A 16,544-nucleotide genomic window follows, 5' to 3' on the forward strand; every position below is an offset into this window, starting at 1 on the left:
GTGCGGATTCCTAAGACAAATTGTATATTGTGCACTCGAATGCGCACGCGAAGAGTCTCTGGGTCTTTTCGTCGTCCTTCGGGACGATCTCTGACGTCACACGAGATCGTCCTCGATTTCTTCGTATCACAAATCCTTGGGGTCGAGCACCGGCGGAGGCGGCTGCGGGAAGTAGCTGAGCGGCACGCTCTCGAGGTCCTTGGGGGGCGCGGGGATCGGCTTGGGGGTCCAGAACTCGTTTTGGATGGCAATGCTGAGCGCGCACTGCGGGCGGGGCGCGGGCGCCGGCCGCCGGGCGGGCCGCTAGCTGCCCTTGGGCGCGAGCGCGAAGGGCGCGTGGATGGTGGCCACGCTGCCGAGCTCGGCGCGCGCCAGCAGCTCGTCGGGGTGCTCGTGCGCGTGCTCGCGCCGCTTCTCCTCGTCCGTGTAGTAGTGCGCGGCGCGCCGGCGCGAGCAGCACAGCGCGCCCGCCACGGCCGCCAGCACCGCCACGCACAGCAGCATCAGCCCCGCGATCACGCTCATCTGCGCCTCCCGCGTGCTCGGGCACGCCTCCAGCAGGTCAAAGCTCATGTCCGCAAAACTCTTGCCCCGCAACCGCATTGGCGCATAGCACCTCAGATTCCTTATAGTCGCGTTCAAAACGGTCGTGGTCATATAAACGATCATCGTCCCGGCCGAGCATTGGTCGCAGTGCCAAGTATTTTTTGATAAATCTATCTGCGCTATGGCCTCCAACCGCTGCAGATCTTGCTCGCTCAGCGTTTGTAATTTGTTGTGCGATATATCTAGCCGCTGCAGGAATTTCGTCTTCGTGAGTAATTTATATGGAAATTTTGTTAATTTATTCCATGATATATCCAGAGCGACCAAATGTTCGTTGTATGTAAAGAAGTTGGGGGGAATATCTGTCAAGGATAAGTTGGCCATTCCGACGCCGTGAATGTCGGGCAGGATTTGGAGGACGATGGCGATTTCGTTGAGCGGGAGGTTGTTGCCGCTGAAGTTGATGGTTTTGAGCGTGTCGACGATGGGGGCGAAGGTCTGCAGGTGGAACTTGTCGATCTTGTTGTGGCCGATGTCGAGGTGCACGAGCGCGGACAGGTTGGTGAGCGCGGCGGGCGCCAGCAGCGCCAGGCGGTTGCGCGCCAGCGAGAGCGCCCGCAGCTCGCGGTTGCGTCCGAACATGTAGTCCACAATGACCGACAGCTGGTTTCCGTCCAACTTCAGTTTTTTCAGCTTCTTAAGACTGATAAATTCGTCCGGTGTCAGGTATTTAAACAGATTCTCCCCCAAATCCAATTCCTCCAAATGAGGCACCAAATGATAAATCTGAGTATTAACTCTTCTAAGTAGACATCGTCTACACTTAAGCACCCTTAAGTGCTGTATATCTTTGAAAACCTCCGGGTTTAAATCGGCTAAAGGATTATCACTTAAATCCAAATAAGACAGTTTCGCTAACATCCGAAATAATCTGGGCACCAGTGTTGAGATCTGATTATTCGATAATACCAGAGTCTTCAGAGCGGTGAGATGTCTGAACGTCTCGCTCGGCATTTGCTCTATGTTGTTGTGGTCGAGATGGAGCTCGGTGAGATTTATTAGCCCGCGGAAATTATCCGCGTTTATGCTGGTTAGGTTGTTGTATGTCAAGTTGATAAGTCTAAGATTTTGTAGGCCCCAGAATGAGTACTGGCCTATAGATGGTATGTTTGAGTTGACAATGTGTAGTTCCTGTAGATTCACGAATGGAATGGGCTGAGTAAAAATTGGTCCGATGGTGAGGAAGTTAGGGTTTTCTGCTGGAGCTGAGATGGAGATGATTTGAGCGTTCCTATCGAAATAGTCAACAGGTATAGTGTGCATGTCACCCCGCGAGCAAGCTATCCGGAGAAGCCGGCCCTCCTCCCTGTGGAAGGTGGTCCGGCAGCTGCACTCCTCGGGGCAAGTGATCTCCGCTCCGTCGTTGTTGATCGCCAGTAGTATTGTCCATCCTAACAGCAGCCAATGTCGCCCAGTTAGTCTGAAACAAAAGAAAAACAACTTTAATAAACGAAACTTATAATTTGACGGTCAACATTGACATAAAATCACGGACTTAAAAGCTAATTAAAATATCCACAACTAAAAAATCGCATAACTGCAAGAAAAGTGTGCAGGTACACATAATATTCAGTACGTAATTGTTCCCGGGAGATCTGCCGGCCGGACAGAATAAATCAAGAAGAATTAAAGCCGGGCAAAGTGTAAAAACTTGCCTAAATCCTGTGAACTAGGACGAGATTACAGTCTTGTGAAATATGCGGCCCGCTTTGTCCGCTGAATCCGAACCGCCTGAAAAATAACGTGAAGATAACAAAAGGCTTTTTGACGCGACGACTAAGCGGCAACCATTACGCGAAATTCCGAAATATTCATTCGCACCTTAATGAAAAAAAGAAATTCTTTTCATTCACCGTTAGTTAAGTTATGACTTTACAACGCAAGTAATATCGCCTTTATTATGTAGGTACCATGATATCTAGCTACCATTTAGTCTGGCCCTTTAAATTCTATCAAGCAGTAAGTACACAAAATGAGAAATCTTCAAATTTTCGTAAATTAATATCACCATTTGTGTCAGATCGTTACATTACCATTTCCATGATCATCCAGTTAAAACCGATGTAAAGTAAAATTACACGAAAAATTTCCATAAAAGCTTTTGTTAGCGGAGGGAAATGGCGACTGACGTTTAAAATGTGCCTAAGTGAGCACGAACGGCAGTCACTCATCTGCACATTCACCACATAAGTTCTAATTGCTAGAATAATTGTTTAAAACGGTTCCCGCCGCCAGACTTAAACCAGGTCCGTTCATTTAGTTACCTATTATCTAGACTTCTTTCATCGCGGTTTCGACTGTAACACGTGACAGAAATTTTGGTAACCCGAATATAGACTATCGTGTTTAAAATTTAAAGTTTATTAGGCTTTTTGTTATTAATCTTTGCAATTAAATACCCATAGTAGGGTCGTGAGTGAGAGTTACACTCACTGCTAAACACCCTAACACGATTCCTCATATTAATAAGCGATAATTATTTCACGATACGATTGGTTCTTCGTCACAGCGATGTAGGTATGTAGACATAACAATGACGTTCAGCGCTCCAATTTGTTAATCATACTCGATCCTTTTCGACCATTAATTACACCATTCCCGGTACTTATCTCCAAACCATTTTAATTAGGCATTAACAGCTTTTGAAATTAGTAATTGCTCGTTTAATTATCTATGTATCTACGATTGTATCTCTCCACTGGCGTGGAAGTGCTCAGCGATCGCTCGCCGTCGATAAGGCGGAGCGCAGACTGATGGCTCGCAGCGGTTGCTGTGATTTAAACTAATTGAGGATTAAATGGACCGACGTGCCGTATCACTAATAGATAGCTTAATTACCGGCGGCATTCATTCACACAATGTCCCATGTATGTTTATATACCTACTATGTTTTCAGTAGAATTGAAAGTAGGTAAGTACGATTCTGAAAAACTAAAGTAGGTAGTGTAGCAATACAATACAAGGTTTTGCCTATCACAGAAAGATAGTGCCTATGTTACTCACAAATAGTGTAACTTTCTACTCGAAAGGAAAAATGTATTTTCTCTGGGCTGTTTAGCAATGTATACCTACTATAGGTATACATACATGGTCTCAGTCTAATTTAAATTTAATACCAACGTGCGTACATTCTTCGCGTTGATAATTAAAATTTGGGCCCGAATCAACTCATCTGTGTTTTTTCTTACTTCCCCCGGGCATTTATGTTAACGCGTTTATTCTGAAACGCGATGAATGGTTTATGAATTATATCGATCCCATTGTTGTTGAGCATTTAGGACACACTGCTAGAGTTTTAAGTGCTTCTTTCGCTGATATAGACTGCAATATGTGCTCTTTTATCTGATTTAGTCATAGAAATACACAAACAATATGCAGATAAATTTTGGTTTCTAGCAAAATATACTAAGAACTTCAACATTTTAAGCTCATTAACCGTTATTAGCCGGTAGAAAGTCGGGCAGTCTTAAAGTAAATACAACAGCATACCAAGGTAAACACTGTGGAATCTTATGTAAGTTGTTATAGGGGCGAGTTTTTGATGTACTCTCGTCTGTCTGTACCTAGACTTATGTAGAATGAGAAACAATCTAAATTAATATTAACATTTAACTTCGTTTTCTTGTCTCGACAAACTGCTCTAACTTTAAAGCAATAATTGTAAACTAAATGTAGCTTCCATAAATGGAATTGGATTGCATAAACAAGGTTTTAATAAAAAAGTATGTACTTGGGACTAAGATGTCGCGCGTCGGACGAACAAGGTTACAGAAGGTTCTCGACTATTGGATATCCATTTCTAACTTTTTATAGCAGAAGAGTGCTTCAAGAGATGTCAAATGAAATTCACTTCGCATTGCTAACATTAATTCAAGACGTATAAACATGAAAGATGAAGAGAATACAGACTATAATATTGTACTTGGTACCAAATGAACTATTAGAATATGGAGATGAGTATTCTTAGTTCATTTTGATGTCATAGAAGTAAACTATTGTAAATTGTAAGACCTAAATGCTAATGTGGAGAAGCAATAAAGTATCAAGTATTAAATTGACTAGACTAGTATGCCTAACATTTTATAAAGTAAAATTATTTTATTTTCATTTGACTGAATAAATAATAATAGGTAACGTTTAAATATATAAAAAGGGATTATTTACTTCAACTTAGCATAACGAACACGACTTAAACTTGGATTTCACAAGCTGTTTAAGTATTTCTTTGCAATGCAGCTGGGCTTCTTAGTGGATTATACGGTATAGTATTTGTGGTAGCCCGCTCTACGCAAACTTGTACCAATTATTCTTTGGCTAAGAGAATCACTATTGAATTGAGTGGAGAGCTATGCAAACTATGTAAAGTGTTGCTCTTTAAATTATCTAAAATTGTTTTCTACTCCTAGCGATAAATACTTAACATTATGATGTTTTTCAGTAAATTCTCGAATAAATACATTTTTAGGATAACGCGTCAAATATTTAACGTTAATTTTCTTTTTAATATTGGCGAAAAGAACGCACTGCTTGAATATTTAATAAATTTTTGTTGCCTTAAATAAGTATTTTTGTTCTGCCCCAATACGTTCAACAAAGTTTTAGGTGGACAGATAGCGGATTCTTAATACTAACCCTTGGTTACGAAACCCTAAAATGACACGTTTATCTTATCAAACAAGTAACTTAAAATTAGGTAATTGTCTCAAAAATACTTCGCAGTGTAAGTCAAACAACGTACGAACAATCATGCGCCGTCTGTCACCAGTGTTTTGCCAAGTTCTTAGATGTAGGGGAGATTAATGGAAGTTGTAACAGAGGAGAGTTATGACATTGTCGATTTTTGGAACTTGTTAACTATCAGCTAGCTCGCAACAGCGCGTATTTTTTAACTCGAGTCTTGAACTAAAAACGCACACTGTTACGAGCTCGCTAGTAGTTATTCCAAAATATCAAGAATGTCAACTCTCCTCTGTTACAACTCGCCTCGATCTCCCCTACTGAAACAGACGTACTTAATATTAAGATGGATCGACCTCTAGCGTCTAGCCCAATCGCCAATCACATCGGCGCCGTGTATTCACCCTAGATTACCTGTCATTTGCCGAGCGACCGGATAATGACGTTCAGGCACTTGTCTATGGAAAAAGTTTGCCTTTTAGCCGTGTCCTTGATATTGAAATATACCAGCCTTTTCTTATGAACAGAAAATATAGAATTCCAGTTCGAAACGTATAATGAGCAGCAGTACTGAAACCAGTTAAAAGGAATTGATTCCAAGAAAGACTGAACTGTATTTAACTTAATTGTGAAGAAACTTTTAGGTCAGTTTTAATTAAATGTCGTTTAAATATCAACATCCCAAGTAACACGCAAGCTGTATATTCACTGAAGTTAAGATTGATTTACGTTTTAAAGNTAATAAGCGCTGGTTAGCAGCACTAATAATTTTAATAATGCTCAAAGCCGTATTATTTGGGGCCCAAATTGCGCTTACAAGACACTTATAGACTTTTATACGGCTGATATAGTGCTACATATGCTGCTTAATACTGCTCTGCACGTAGGTTCATGCTGTTGTACGCTTCTTATAATTGTGTTTTGTGTTACTTGGGATAGTACCAGGCCTGTTCATTTCCGCGAGTTTACATCGAAAACAAAACACGCACGATGGCCCACCTACAGGATACTATTCGACAAGGCCTCACATACGAGCGAACATTGACGCACGCGTATTCTTGTGTATGATGGAAGAAAATAAAGAAAATGGTGTACTAAATACTGTGCAGTATTTAACTGCCTAAATAATAATAAAAACACAGAATGTACTTTTTTAAGTTTCCTCAAGACACTGAGAGGTAAATAAGTAGTTAATATTATTCATGATAATTCTTGCTAAATCATGTATTTCCTCCGCCATTTTCCGTAGTTTGGCACCTCACGTCACATCATTTTACCGAAGTCAGCCCTATAGCTTCGGCGCAGTGCCGATCACTGACGTTTGTCAACAAAATGGTGCTTGACTCTTGAGACAGGCTAAATTACACCATATTGTTAATGACATTGAGCATACATTTTTTTAAATACCTTCGCGAAATAAAAGTTCTGTACGTAGTACTTATTATTATTCTGTGATAGTACTAAATAGGTACCGACGACTGACACTCAACTAGGTATAGTATGTATTTACTCGTAGATACAAAAAACCTACATTAAAAAGTAGAAAAANATATCGCCTTTTAAGAGATTTATGATTAATAGAAAAAATAAAAGAAAACCAACTACTTATTGTTGAAATTTTTATCGTTTGTATTTGCCAGAAATGTCGGAAAAAGTTGGAATGTATTTTAACTTTTTAAATGAAATGAATTAATTTAAACGTGTGAAATAAACTTAAATAATGTAGGTACCCCTAGATGCCAATATGGGGTACAACTAGTGGCCTCCCTACACCCCACACAGCCACCCCTAACCACCTACTATTCAAGAAGTAATTGGTGATAATAATTAATCTAAACGAGTGAACAAAAATAATAATAAATACAAAAATAATACTGAACTTGATTTTGGTTTTAAAAACATAATAGGAATGTGAAAACACTCTGACTTGTTATTTTAATAATACTTAGGTTTCAGGTGAATTTTATTATCAAATTGAAAGAAATATATTTAACTGCCTCCAAATAAATCTTCGGATGTATAAAGTTTAATGGACTGCCAACTAAATTAATAATCACCTTGAGTAACTGAATTGAAAATTAATCGAAAATAACATGACTCACATGTAAAATTTAACAAAATTATATTAAAATTCTGTAAGGCACGTCTGTGAATATTTTTTTTTAATTTAGTTAGATTTCTAAACGATTTAAAAAATAAGATTTTTTAAATTACACTTCATTTATTTTTTCGGGCACTATAACCGCTTACTACTTCCAGAAATACAAATTTACCAAAAGAGTTGATACCTACTTATGTATTTTAATTATATACAGGGTGTTAGGTAAATGGGTATATGAGCCGACACTAGCCCATGTTAACATGGTCATATAAATGGTATGGTGAAGTCAGAAAATTGATATCTTCATTTTAATTATTTTAATTTTCATACAAATCGGATTTTATAAAATTTATTATGTATGAAAATTAAAAAAAATAAAATGATGATATCAAATTTCTGACTTCACCATACCATTTATATGACCATGTTAACATGGGCTAGTGTCGGCTCATATACCCATTTACCTAACACCCTGTAAAAAAAAAAAAAAAAAAAAAACATACGGGTCGAATTGAGAACCTCCTCCTTTTTTTGAAGTCGGTTGAAAATCAATGAAATGTTACGTGAAACTGGAGTAACCCTTGGAGACGCGACATAATAATATACGATATTATAATTGCAAAGAGCCGTAACCTTTGACCGAAGATTGAAAATTCCGCCTCGTTGACTTTGATGTCGTATTTAATATAGTACTGCTTTGTGATGATGTAATTCAGGGCTTATTAGAAATAAACAGCGTTATGCGAATTGTAAGCTCTTTAAGATAGTAATTTGAAATGTTTTATTTATGATGTTTTGTTGAAGGTTGGGAGGGAAGGTAATTTGTAATATTCGGCAAGGGAAAATTCGTTTCTTTTTACCTCATTTTATTAGCCAGTGCAGTGGTGGAAAATAGTCTCATTTCGAGTTATGTTGTTACATAAATATGAAACACGATATTTCAGGCATTTTTCTACTCAATGTCTGCTTCAATTTTTAAAACACAGAAACCAAATGATATAAATAATTTGTGCTCAAGTAATATCTTATTTCGGTCAATCCCATTGTTAGAATAAGGTCGGTGTGACAACATTGATTATGAAGATTATGAAGCAACAAAATACTTCAAAGGGCATTACGGATTTGGTATTGAGTTTTGGCAAATAAACTACTGACTTTGAACCCACGTCAGAGGAGATGGATTCAAGTGGGGTGTTCACTAGACGGTCAACGACACATCTAGCTAAGCACTATAGTATTTTAAGCAGTTGTAATAGGCCCTAATTTTCAACCAAAATTTATATGAAATGTTTTGACTATACAGCCATTAGGGCCTTTTTTGTAAAAGTGTTTTGTTTTAAATCAAACCTCCTTATGACGCCGCCCATCAGGCGTCCATAAGCTGAATGTGTTGAAAAAACATTTTCTTGCCTAATGCATTCTCACATAAATATCAATCAGGCGGGAGTGTCAGCTTTTTCAAATCCTCTTATCAACGTGCACTTAGTCCTAGCCAAAAACAAACGTCCTTCTTTGTGTTTGTTTTGTGTAAGCACTTACTTATACAGGGCGTATATACTCGTATAAACATCATATACAGGCTCGTTAAAACTTAAACAATGAACTCGGATCAGTGTTCCCAACTCGATATAGTCTCTATCAGAAATGAAAGAACATTCTGTATTCATTTTTTTTACTCTTCAAATACTAAATCTGTTTTCTTTGTGCCAGCGACCCAATCCTTGATTTATTGGGTCAACAGTATTGTGGTTACATTAATAAACTAATTTCTTTCAGAATGGTCTGTATTTTGAAGTTGGAATAATTAGCATAATATAGGTTACAGAATGCTATTGTTATCTGTTTACTTTTTATTTCGCAAAAAAATAAATCTAATCACAAGATAGCCAGACAGTGTTTTGTTGAAAATGTGTTTTCTCATTTAATACACACAAAACGTATCGTAAGTCCTCTTTACAAAAGAAAATACCACATTAATAATGCTTTGCTCTACGAAAGGTCAGTTGACTCGCCTAATTTTACATCGGGGCGGACAGCTTTCGATAAATGGCTAAAGAGATTCTACCCGACAACGCTTCTTGAATATGGAGTAGGTATTTAAAACGGTACTTACAATCTTGCTAAACAATTCAATAAGTTTCCGAGCTGTGAGACGAAAGCTTAACTTGATTAACATTGACTATGTACCTGCTCAAATAAATAATAAAATGGTAAATCGTCATAACTCTAAGGCTTTCTTAGGATAGGTCAAGTTATTTTGCAAAAATAATTTATACTTCAGCTTTGTACAAGTAGCCTACGAACGAATAAAGCATCACCCATAGGGTGACGATTAAAAAAGTGAGAAACTTCCCTTCGATCAAAATCTAATGTACACTAGAGACTATCTTTTCAGACTCTCGCATTGACCACTTAACTTTTCTTCTGTAAGCGCGTCCACTCAGTGAAGTGGTATAAAATGACTTAGGCTGAGTTGCACCACCTTATTTTAACCGTAACAATAACAATGACCGGTGCTTTATGTATGGAGTTTGACAGATTTTTGAAGTTAAAGTAAGATGGTGCAACTCAGACTTAGTCCCGGCTGACCAACGTTACTCGTATATACACGGACTTACTACAATTTACCGACTTGGCACTCCGTTTATAAATATAGTGCCCTTCCTACTAATCTATACTTATAATATAATAACTACAATATAATAATTGAACGCGCTAATCTCAGGAAGTACTGGTCCTGTTACAAAAATATTTTTTTTAGGATAGCCCATTTATCGAGGAAGGTTTAAGGCTTTATAACATCACCTTATAGCCAATAGGGACAGAACAGTCAAGAACAATGTTGCAAAAACGGGAAATATTATTTAAATGTATTTTCACGCGTTGAATTCGCGGGCAGAGCTAGTATAATATAATTCCTTAAGATACGAGTAACCTAAAAGTTGTAAGAACACTAGACAAGACCTAGATATTATCTCTCAACCGCATAGAATAATATTTGTTTCATTATCAGGATAGTTGCGAACAAAAGTTGTTTGGCGGGACCAACACGAGAATATTGGCCTCAGTAATTTATCGTTAGCCAAAGCCCTTTCCAATTGATACATATTTCTTAGAATAACATCCTAACAGCTCCGATCCAATGAGGGTTTACGCGATTGAAAAATCCGCCAGATAGCAAAACGTAGACGCGAGGTCCAAATGCTGGATGATTGGTTATTTTTGACATGACATTGACAGTTATGTCAAAATCCACCAATCATGCAGCATTTGGACCTCCCGTCTACGTTTTGCCATCTGGCGGATTTTTCAATCGCGAAAACCCTCATTAAACATAATAATTAGATGTAGGTAACATAATTATCCAAAGCGCTACTTTTCGTTCGTTCGTTTCACAGGAGACAAAGATCCCCCAAGATCCACAAAAACCGGTCCTACGTTGCCCGCATCCAGGCACCTCCCACGACTTTCACCAGATCGTCGGTCTACCTATTGGAGGGCCTGCCCACCCTACGTCTTCCACGACACCCGAGAACTCTTCTGCGCCAGCGACCATCAGCTCTACGAGCTATTACGTCCCGCCCATTTGATTTTAGCTACTTTTAAATCCATCTATAACTGGATATCCGGGCCGGATATTGTACATCCGTTGTCGAGTCGCGAAAATTAAAGATATACCTAGAATAAGTAAGTATTATATTTAAATAATTGATGGATATTTTTTAGGTATGGATGACACATTGAACGAAACATTGGCATCTTATGTACAGTCACGGAATGAAAAGGTTCGTCAGTTTTCAAATTGATTCCTTCAACGAATCGCGAGCACATAATAATATTACCTTTTGAAACTATGTTACAGAATAATCTCGAGTTAGAGAAAATAATCTTTAACTGTTTCTGAGTAAAGTTCAAAATTATTCTGATCAAAGTTGTTTGACAATTTATCTTGTCAAGAAGATTATCATGATTGATAAACTAAAACCTTCTTGTTGGTTCAACCTGCCATTATTATGTCTATTAAATAAAAAAACGATTGTCAATTGGTCAATGTCATCACTGCATTGCACTGATGGGAAAGAAAAATAAACAAGCAAAACCTTATTCGTTAGCAACCGTCATATTTATTTAAATGTTAGCAGTACTGTTTCTTGCACTGTAATGTTGGCAGGTTTGACTCTTACAGTACCCAGTGCAAGCGAAAACCGACACTAAGGTGACGAACCTTTTCATTCCGCGACTGTACCTAAACGTTAATGCATGCATGCCCTTACTGTGTAACTGAGGGCGCTTTCGATTTAGACGCCCGCTGCACGTCTGCCGTGCTTGCAGGACCGCACAATAACTATTCGTAATTAATAATTATTATTGTCAATTTTATTCTGACGCAGTTGTCATACAATTTACCGTTTTTTTTTACTCAGTGCATTTTTGCATGTCATAGAAACTGCGAGTCGTCGACGTGTTTCTTTTGAAATAAATAAGGCGGGTTGTCAGCGGGATTGATGTGTAGAGTCCTTAAGGTACGGTTTTGTATCACAATAAAATATTAGTGTCTGATGTGAGCGACTGACCTTAATGCTGCTAATAAAAAACAAAATTTATTTAAAAGCCCGGTACGTATCACGAGAATGATTCATTCGACCAACTTTATCGTGGTGCGTGCCGTGGCGAATATGTTTTTGTTTTGAACATTGCCCGGGTCGTGTCGACTATTCCATGGACATTGCTGAAATAACAAAATCATTATTTTCTATGCTCAAAAAAATTTTTAGACATAGGTAAGTAGCTTAAATAGAGCGTTTAATACTGTCTGTCTGTCTTTTGTCTGTACTGTACATTTAACAATTTTCGCCATCTATTTTTTAAGCAGATTAAGTTTTTCACGAGGCAAATGTTAATGGTAATCTGTCTGAGACTCAATCACGAAATGTTTTATTGGCAAAAAAGAAATAGGTGCTTTTATCGTGTTTTATTACCATGAAGGTACCTAATATATTTTATAATACGGCGTGTTTGTTCAAACAGCTCCAAAAGCTTGAAATTAATTAGCCAAGCGTCAACGCTTTAATCCTGGAAGCATGTTTCTTCATATATTATTTATAACAAATCCTTGGTATGCCTCCGTATGTCGAGTCACTAGACTTAAGGAAAGACTTAAATTTAAAGCCGAGAGAACATTATTATACCTATACGGTGTCGGTATTCCGAAATAAGGGTCCGGGTGTCGGTAAAAGTGATGTAACTTTTCCTTTTTTTTTAAACCTACCTTTCTTTGAAAGACTTGCGATTTGGCAGGTGTCAAAAAATACGTCAATTGATTGGTGTCAAGCTCCCAATTAACATCAGTCAGCATCTACTGCTTACTAGGTACTCGTTATCGCAACATGGAATTCTATAAAATTTTTGTGTCTCCTATTTTTATCTATTTTCTGTCACTATCAGCGTGAATGTCATGTTTTATGATCGCTGTATTTTCTTAATTGGAACAATATATTTTTATTCTATACGCATTTTATTTAGAGCAAAACTATTTATGTATTATTGGAAAAAGCCATAACCTCTACCTTCGACTGAGTTATTCGAGAACTTTCCATAATTATCAGAAGTTGTGTCCTCACTGGGTTTTGCTTTTGTAATTAATTACTCCAGTAAAAAGCGCCTGGCGCTCTCTAGCATGAACAATCCGTCCTATGAGATGAATTTCCACCCATCCCTTTTCGTCGTTCAAACTTTTCTCTACCTGTGACACTTTTTGCAGCGTTAACTTCGCTACATTTACATACTAAATCCATTTTGAAAACTCTTTTCAGGTGGAGTAATATAAAATGCTCTGCGTTAATGTTGCGAGTGCATAATTTATTTTGGCTGATTTTGGCAGTGTCTACTTTTAGTGTCAATTAAGTTGCCAATTAGTCTCATGTTTCGTTTATCAACACAAATCTCGATTGGCTCGTTAACACCGGTAGTTAATGATATTATGCTGTGCTCGTGGAATACCGGTAAATGGTGCGTCGATGTATTACGGCGGCGCTCACCCGGCTAGACTGCTAACTTCATTGCGTGCGCCTGAGTGCAACAAATTATCAATAACGTTCAGTTACACGACACTTTCGGCGAGGTTAAACTTTATCGAATATTGTTGCAATATTTTTTACATTCACTTTTAATCTTTCATCGGCTATCCAGAGATATATAGCCCGACCAGGAACATAAAAACCCTCGCCATGTTGCGGAAAACTAATGGTACTAATTTCTTTTAATGGAAACAGTAACTGAAAACTTCATTGACATGTCACCTTGCATGTCAGTCTATTGCTGTCAAAGTGTAAACAAACTTTATTTTCAATGTGCGCAATTGATTTTGTGAATTAAATTGCTAAAATCTTTTTATAGTCGTGAAAGAAAAGTGGTTCACAATGTGTTAAAGTATTTGTCGAAGAGAAATACTAAGGGTTCGGACAATATTTTCATTGAATAATTTTTCCGACAAGGGTGTCAAATTGACTGACATGTTTATCGTATAGTACAGTCCACTATGAAAATTAGCTGTTGTTTGTTTCAACTACCTATTTTAAAGTTTTTTGTCACTTTCTAAGTGTTGAATTTTATGGAATTCGGAAAGAAGTACCGAGTTTTAAGCGTTCATGAGCAGACATTGCAGTTGAATATTCAAGTTCTGAATTTGATTATTGATGAATAATAAAATAAATCCTACTAGCTCGATTGATGTTTTCATTTAATTTATTTAAACCAGGTTACCTATAATAATATTTTTTCGTTAATTTATGAAAATATCAAATTAGCCCGTAATCCTGAATCCTGATACATAAAGTTAGCCTATTAATTTAACACAGGTACGACTGTACTCAGTGTTGCACTATCAAATGCAATTGACGCGCCTCTATGCCAGGGTTTTTATGTTCCTGGTCAGGCTATAATGTGGAATCTAGAATAGAATGTTTTGTTGCTATTTCATGAAGTAGCGCCGTTGTTTTTTCTGTAGTCTTTTTCTTCGACTGTAAAAGTCGACATTTCAATAATTATAATCCATAACCTCCAATTAAGTATTGAGGCGTAAACTACCTTTTGACTGTCCATTAAAACTATTTGCACGACAGGTCGCATTAACCCCGCAATACAAGTCTCCATGACGCTTAGTAATCAATAAACACAATATTATCCGAGCTGGATCTTGGGTCTGTAATTCCCGACCCTTGGATTCGAATCAATTGGGTATTTAACTGTCTTATCTCGAGGGCCGGGTGATCCTCGCCATTCGTACGTGTACGTAAAATTTACGCTCGGCTGAGCTGCAGAAGCATACACTTACCCGTAACTAACTGTTGGGGACGTATTCATAAGCAAATCACGGTGTAATGGCGTTTGAAACGAATATGGGTACCTTTTGTGCGACTTAAAGTAAGTGAAAAAGACCTCTTTTATTACTCGTAGAAAATATTTTGTCATAAGAATTTCGGATTTATGGGTTTATTCTGTTTAACTATTTATTTGTCATTTTCTAAGAAGCACTTTATTTGGCAGCAAAAAGAACCTCACCTTTGAATGATCTGAAAGCTAAATCAAGTTAAATTATAAAATTGTTTTTATCTCATTCTGTAATAAAAAACGAATGGGAAAATCATTACAAAACGCTTACACACTTAGGATGGGAAAGTTCCACGTTTGGATCAATGCCGCATTAGCTTTCCCTACTTCAGGTGAAGTACACCCCTCGAAGACCTTTAAAGGTCAGCGGGTTTTTGGGGTACTAAAATCAATGACTAAAAGAATTCCCCAGAATATCTTTATCTCACCTCCTGTTCTGTTTTCGGAGGAGAGATCGGAGATCGGTTTATTAATTAATTAATCCGTATTAATATTATAAATGAGAAAGTAACTCTGTCTGTCTAACCTTTTTATTAAACCACAGAACCGATTTAAATTAAAGGTAAAGAAAATATAAATACTTCCAGACTCAGGTAAACACATAGGAAAGTTTTTATCCCGGTTTTTTAAAGGGAATACGCACTCAATTAGTTCTTCGACAGACCAAACTCTAGTTTATATCACAGCTTTTCAAAGGGGAATAACTTTGCAATAAAGTGTTTCAATCAAACTGAACATCCTATATAAGGCTTAGTTGCACCACCTTACTTTAACCGTTACTATAATAATAACCAACGTTTTTTAGAAGTTTGACAGACTTTTGACGTTTGTTAAAGTTAAAGATGGTGCAATCCAGCCATAGACTAAACCAACTTAAAAAATTGTTATGGAGAGAGATAAATAGTTTCAAACTCAGGGAAACGTGAAAGTTTTTATCCAGATTCTTCAAAAGGGGGACTGCACGCAATAAAGTGTTTCTTAATCAAACTAAACACAAACCGCGGGCATAAGCTTGTTTAATCTAAGATTTTAATAATTATAGGTATGTATCGTATTGACAAGCGTTAACGGATCGTTTATGTCGCCATCTGTGTCAACCGGTAATTAATGCAGTCTGTATTCTGTAATGTGCAAATGATTATAATTATGCACATGATCGCTACATATTGTGTTCTAAATTAAGCACACACATATCTATAGGGCGTTTATAGATGAATACTTGATAATAACAAGAAGCACATACTCGTATTGTGTAGTATTAAAGAAGGTGTTATACCTTTCCGTGAAATACTACGTGGTCCAAGCCTTTAAGCTAGCTTTACACGCTGACTTTGTTCATAATACCGGGTACAATACACGTCTTACAGTTGGTACACCTACGGACACTAGATTTAAGCCTAAAACCTCTTTTCACGCGTCGAATCTCTCCAAGCCCTCTGTTGAATTGAAGCTATAGTAAGCTTCCAACAATATCCCTAGCCCAGGTGAAGTATTAACCGCTAAAAATATCACTGTTCATAAATCATAAAAATGATTCGTTCGCCTACATTTTACGACGAAAATAGCGCAGAGAACAATTCAATGTAGGCGGCTAATTATCGTGTCTTAAAAGGAAAACAATACTATAAATAAACCCGTTGTTTTAACCTAACTAATACTGTGTAGGACGAATTAGGAGCAGAAATAAAATAATAAAATAATCATCTTAATTGCGTCGTTTTATTATTGTACTCGTATTAATATTAATTTGAGAAGTTCGATATTCGGTATG

General features: G+C 37.5%; 1 protein-coding gene across 1 annotated transcript in view; it reads right to left on the reverse strand.

Moving 5' to 3' along the window:
• Positions 1 to 303: 303 nt before the first annotated feature.
• Positions 304 to 16,544, reverse strand: part of LOC114357860 (insulin-like growth factor-binding protein complex acid labile subunit) — a 52,603-nt gene continuing 36,362 nt past the window's right edge. The window contains exon 2 of the mRNA XM_028311645.1: positions 304 to 2,026. Within this exon, the coding sequence (XP_028167446.1) occupies positions 304 to 2,026 (1,723 nt within the window). The remainder of the gene's footprint in view (positions 2,027 to 16,544) is intronic.

This window comes from Ostrinia furnacalis, unplaced genomic scaffold (genome assembly GCF_004193835.3).
Source record: "Ostrinia furnacalis isolate ACB-3 unplaced genomic scaffold, ASM419383v2 OfSCF3526, whole genome shotgun sequence".
Classification (NCBI taxonomy): domain Eukaryota; kingdom Metazoa; phylum Arthropoda; class Insecta; order Lepidoptera; family Crambidae; genus Ostrinia; species Ostrinia furnacalis.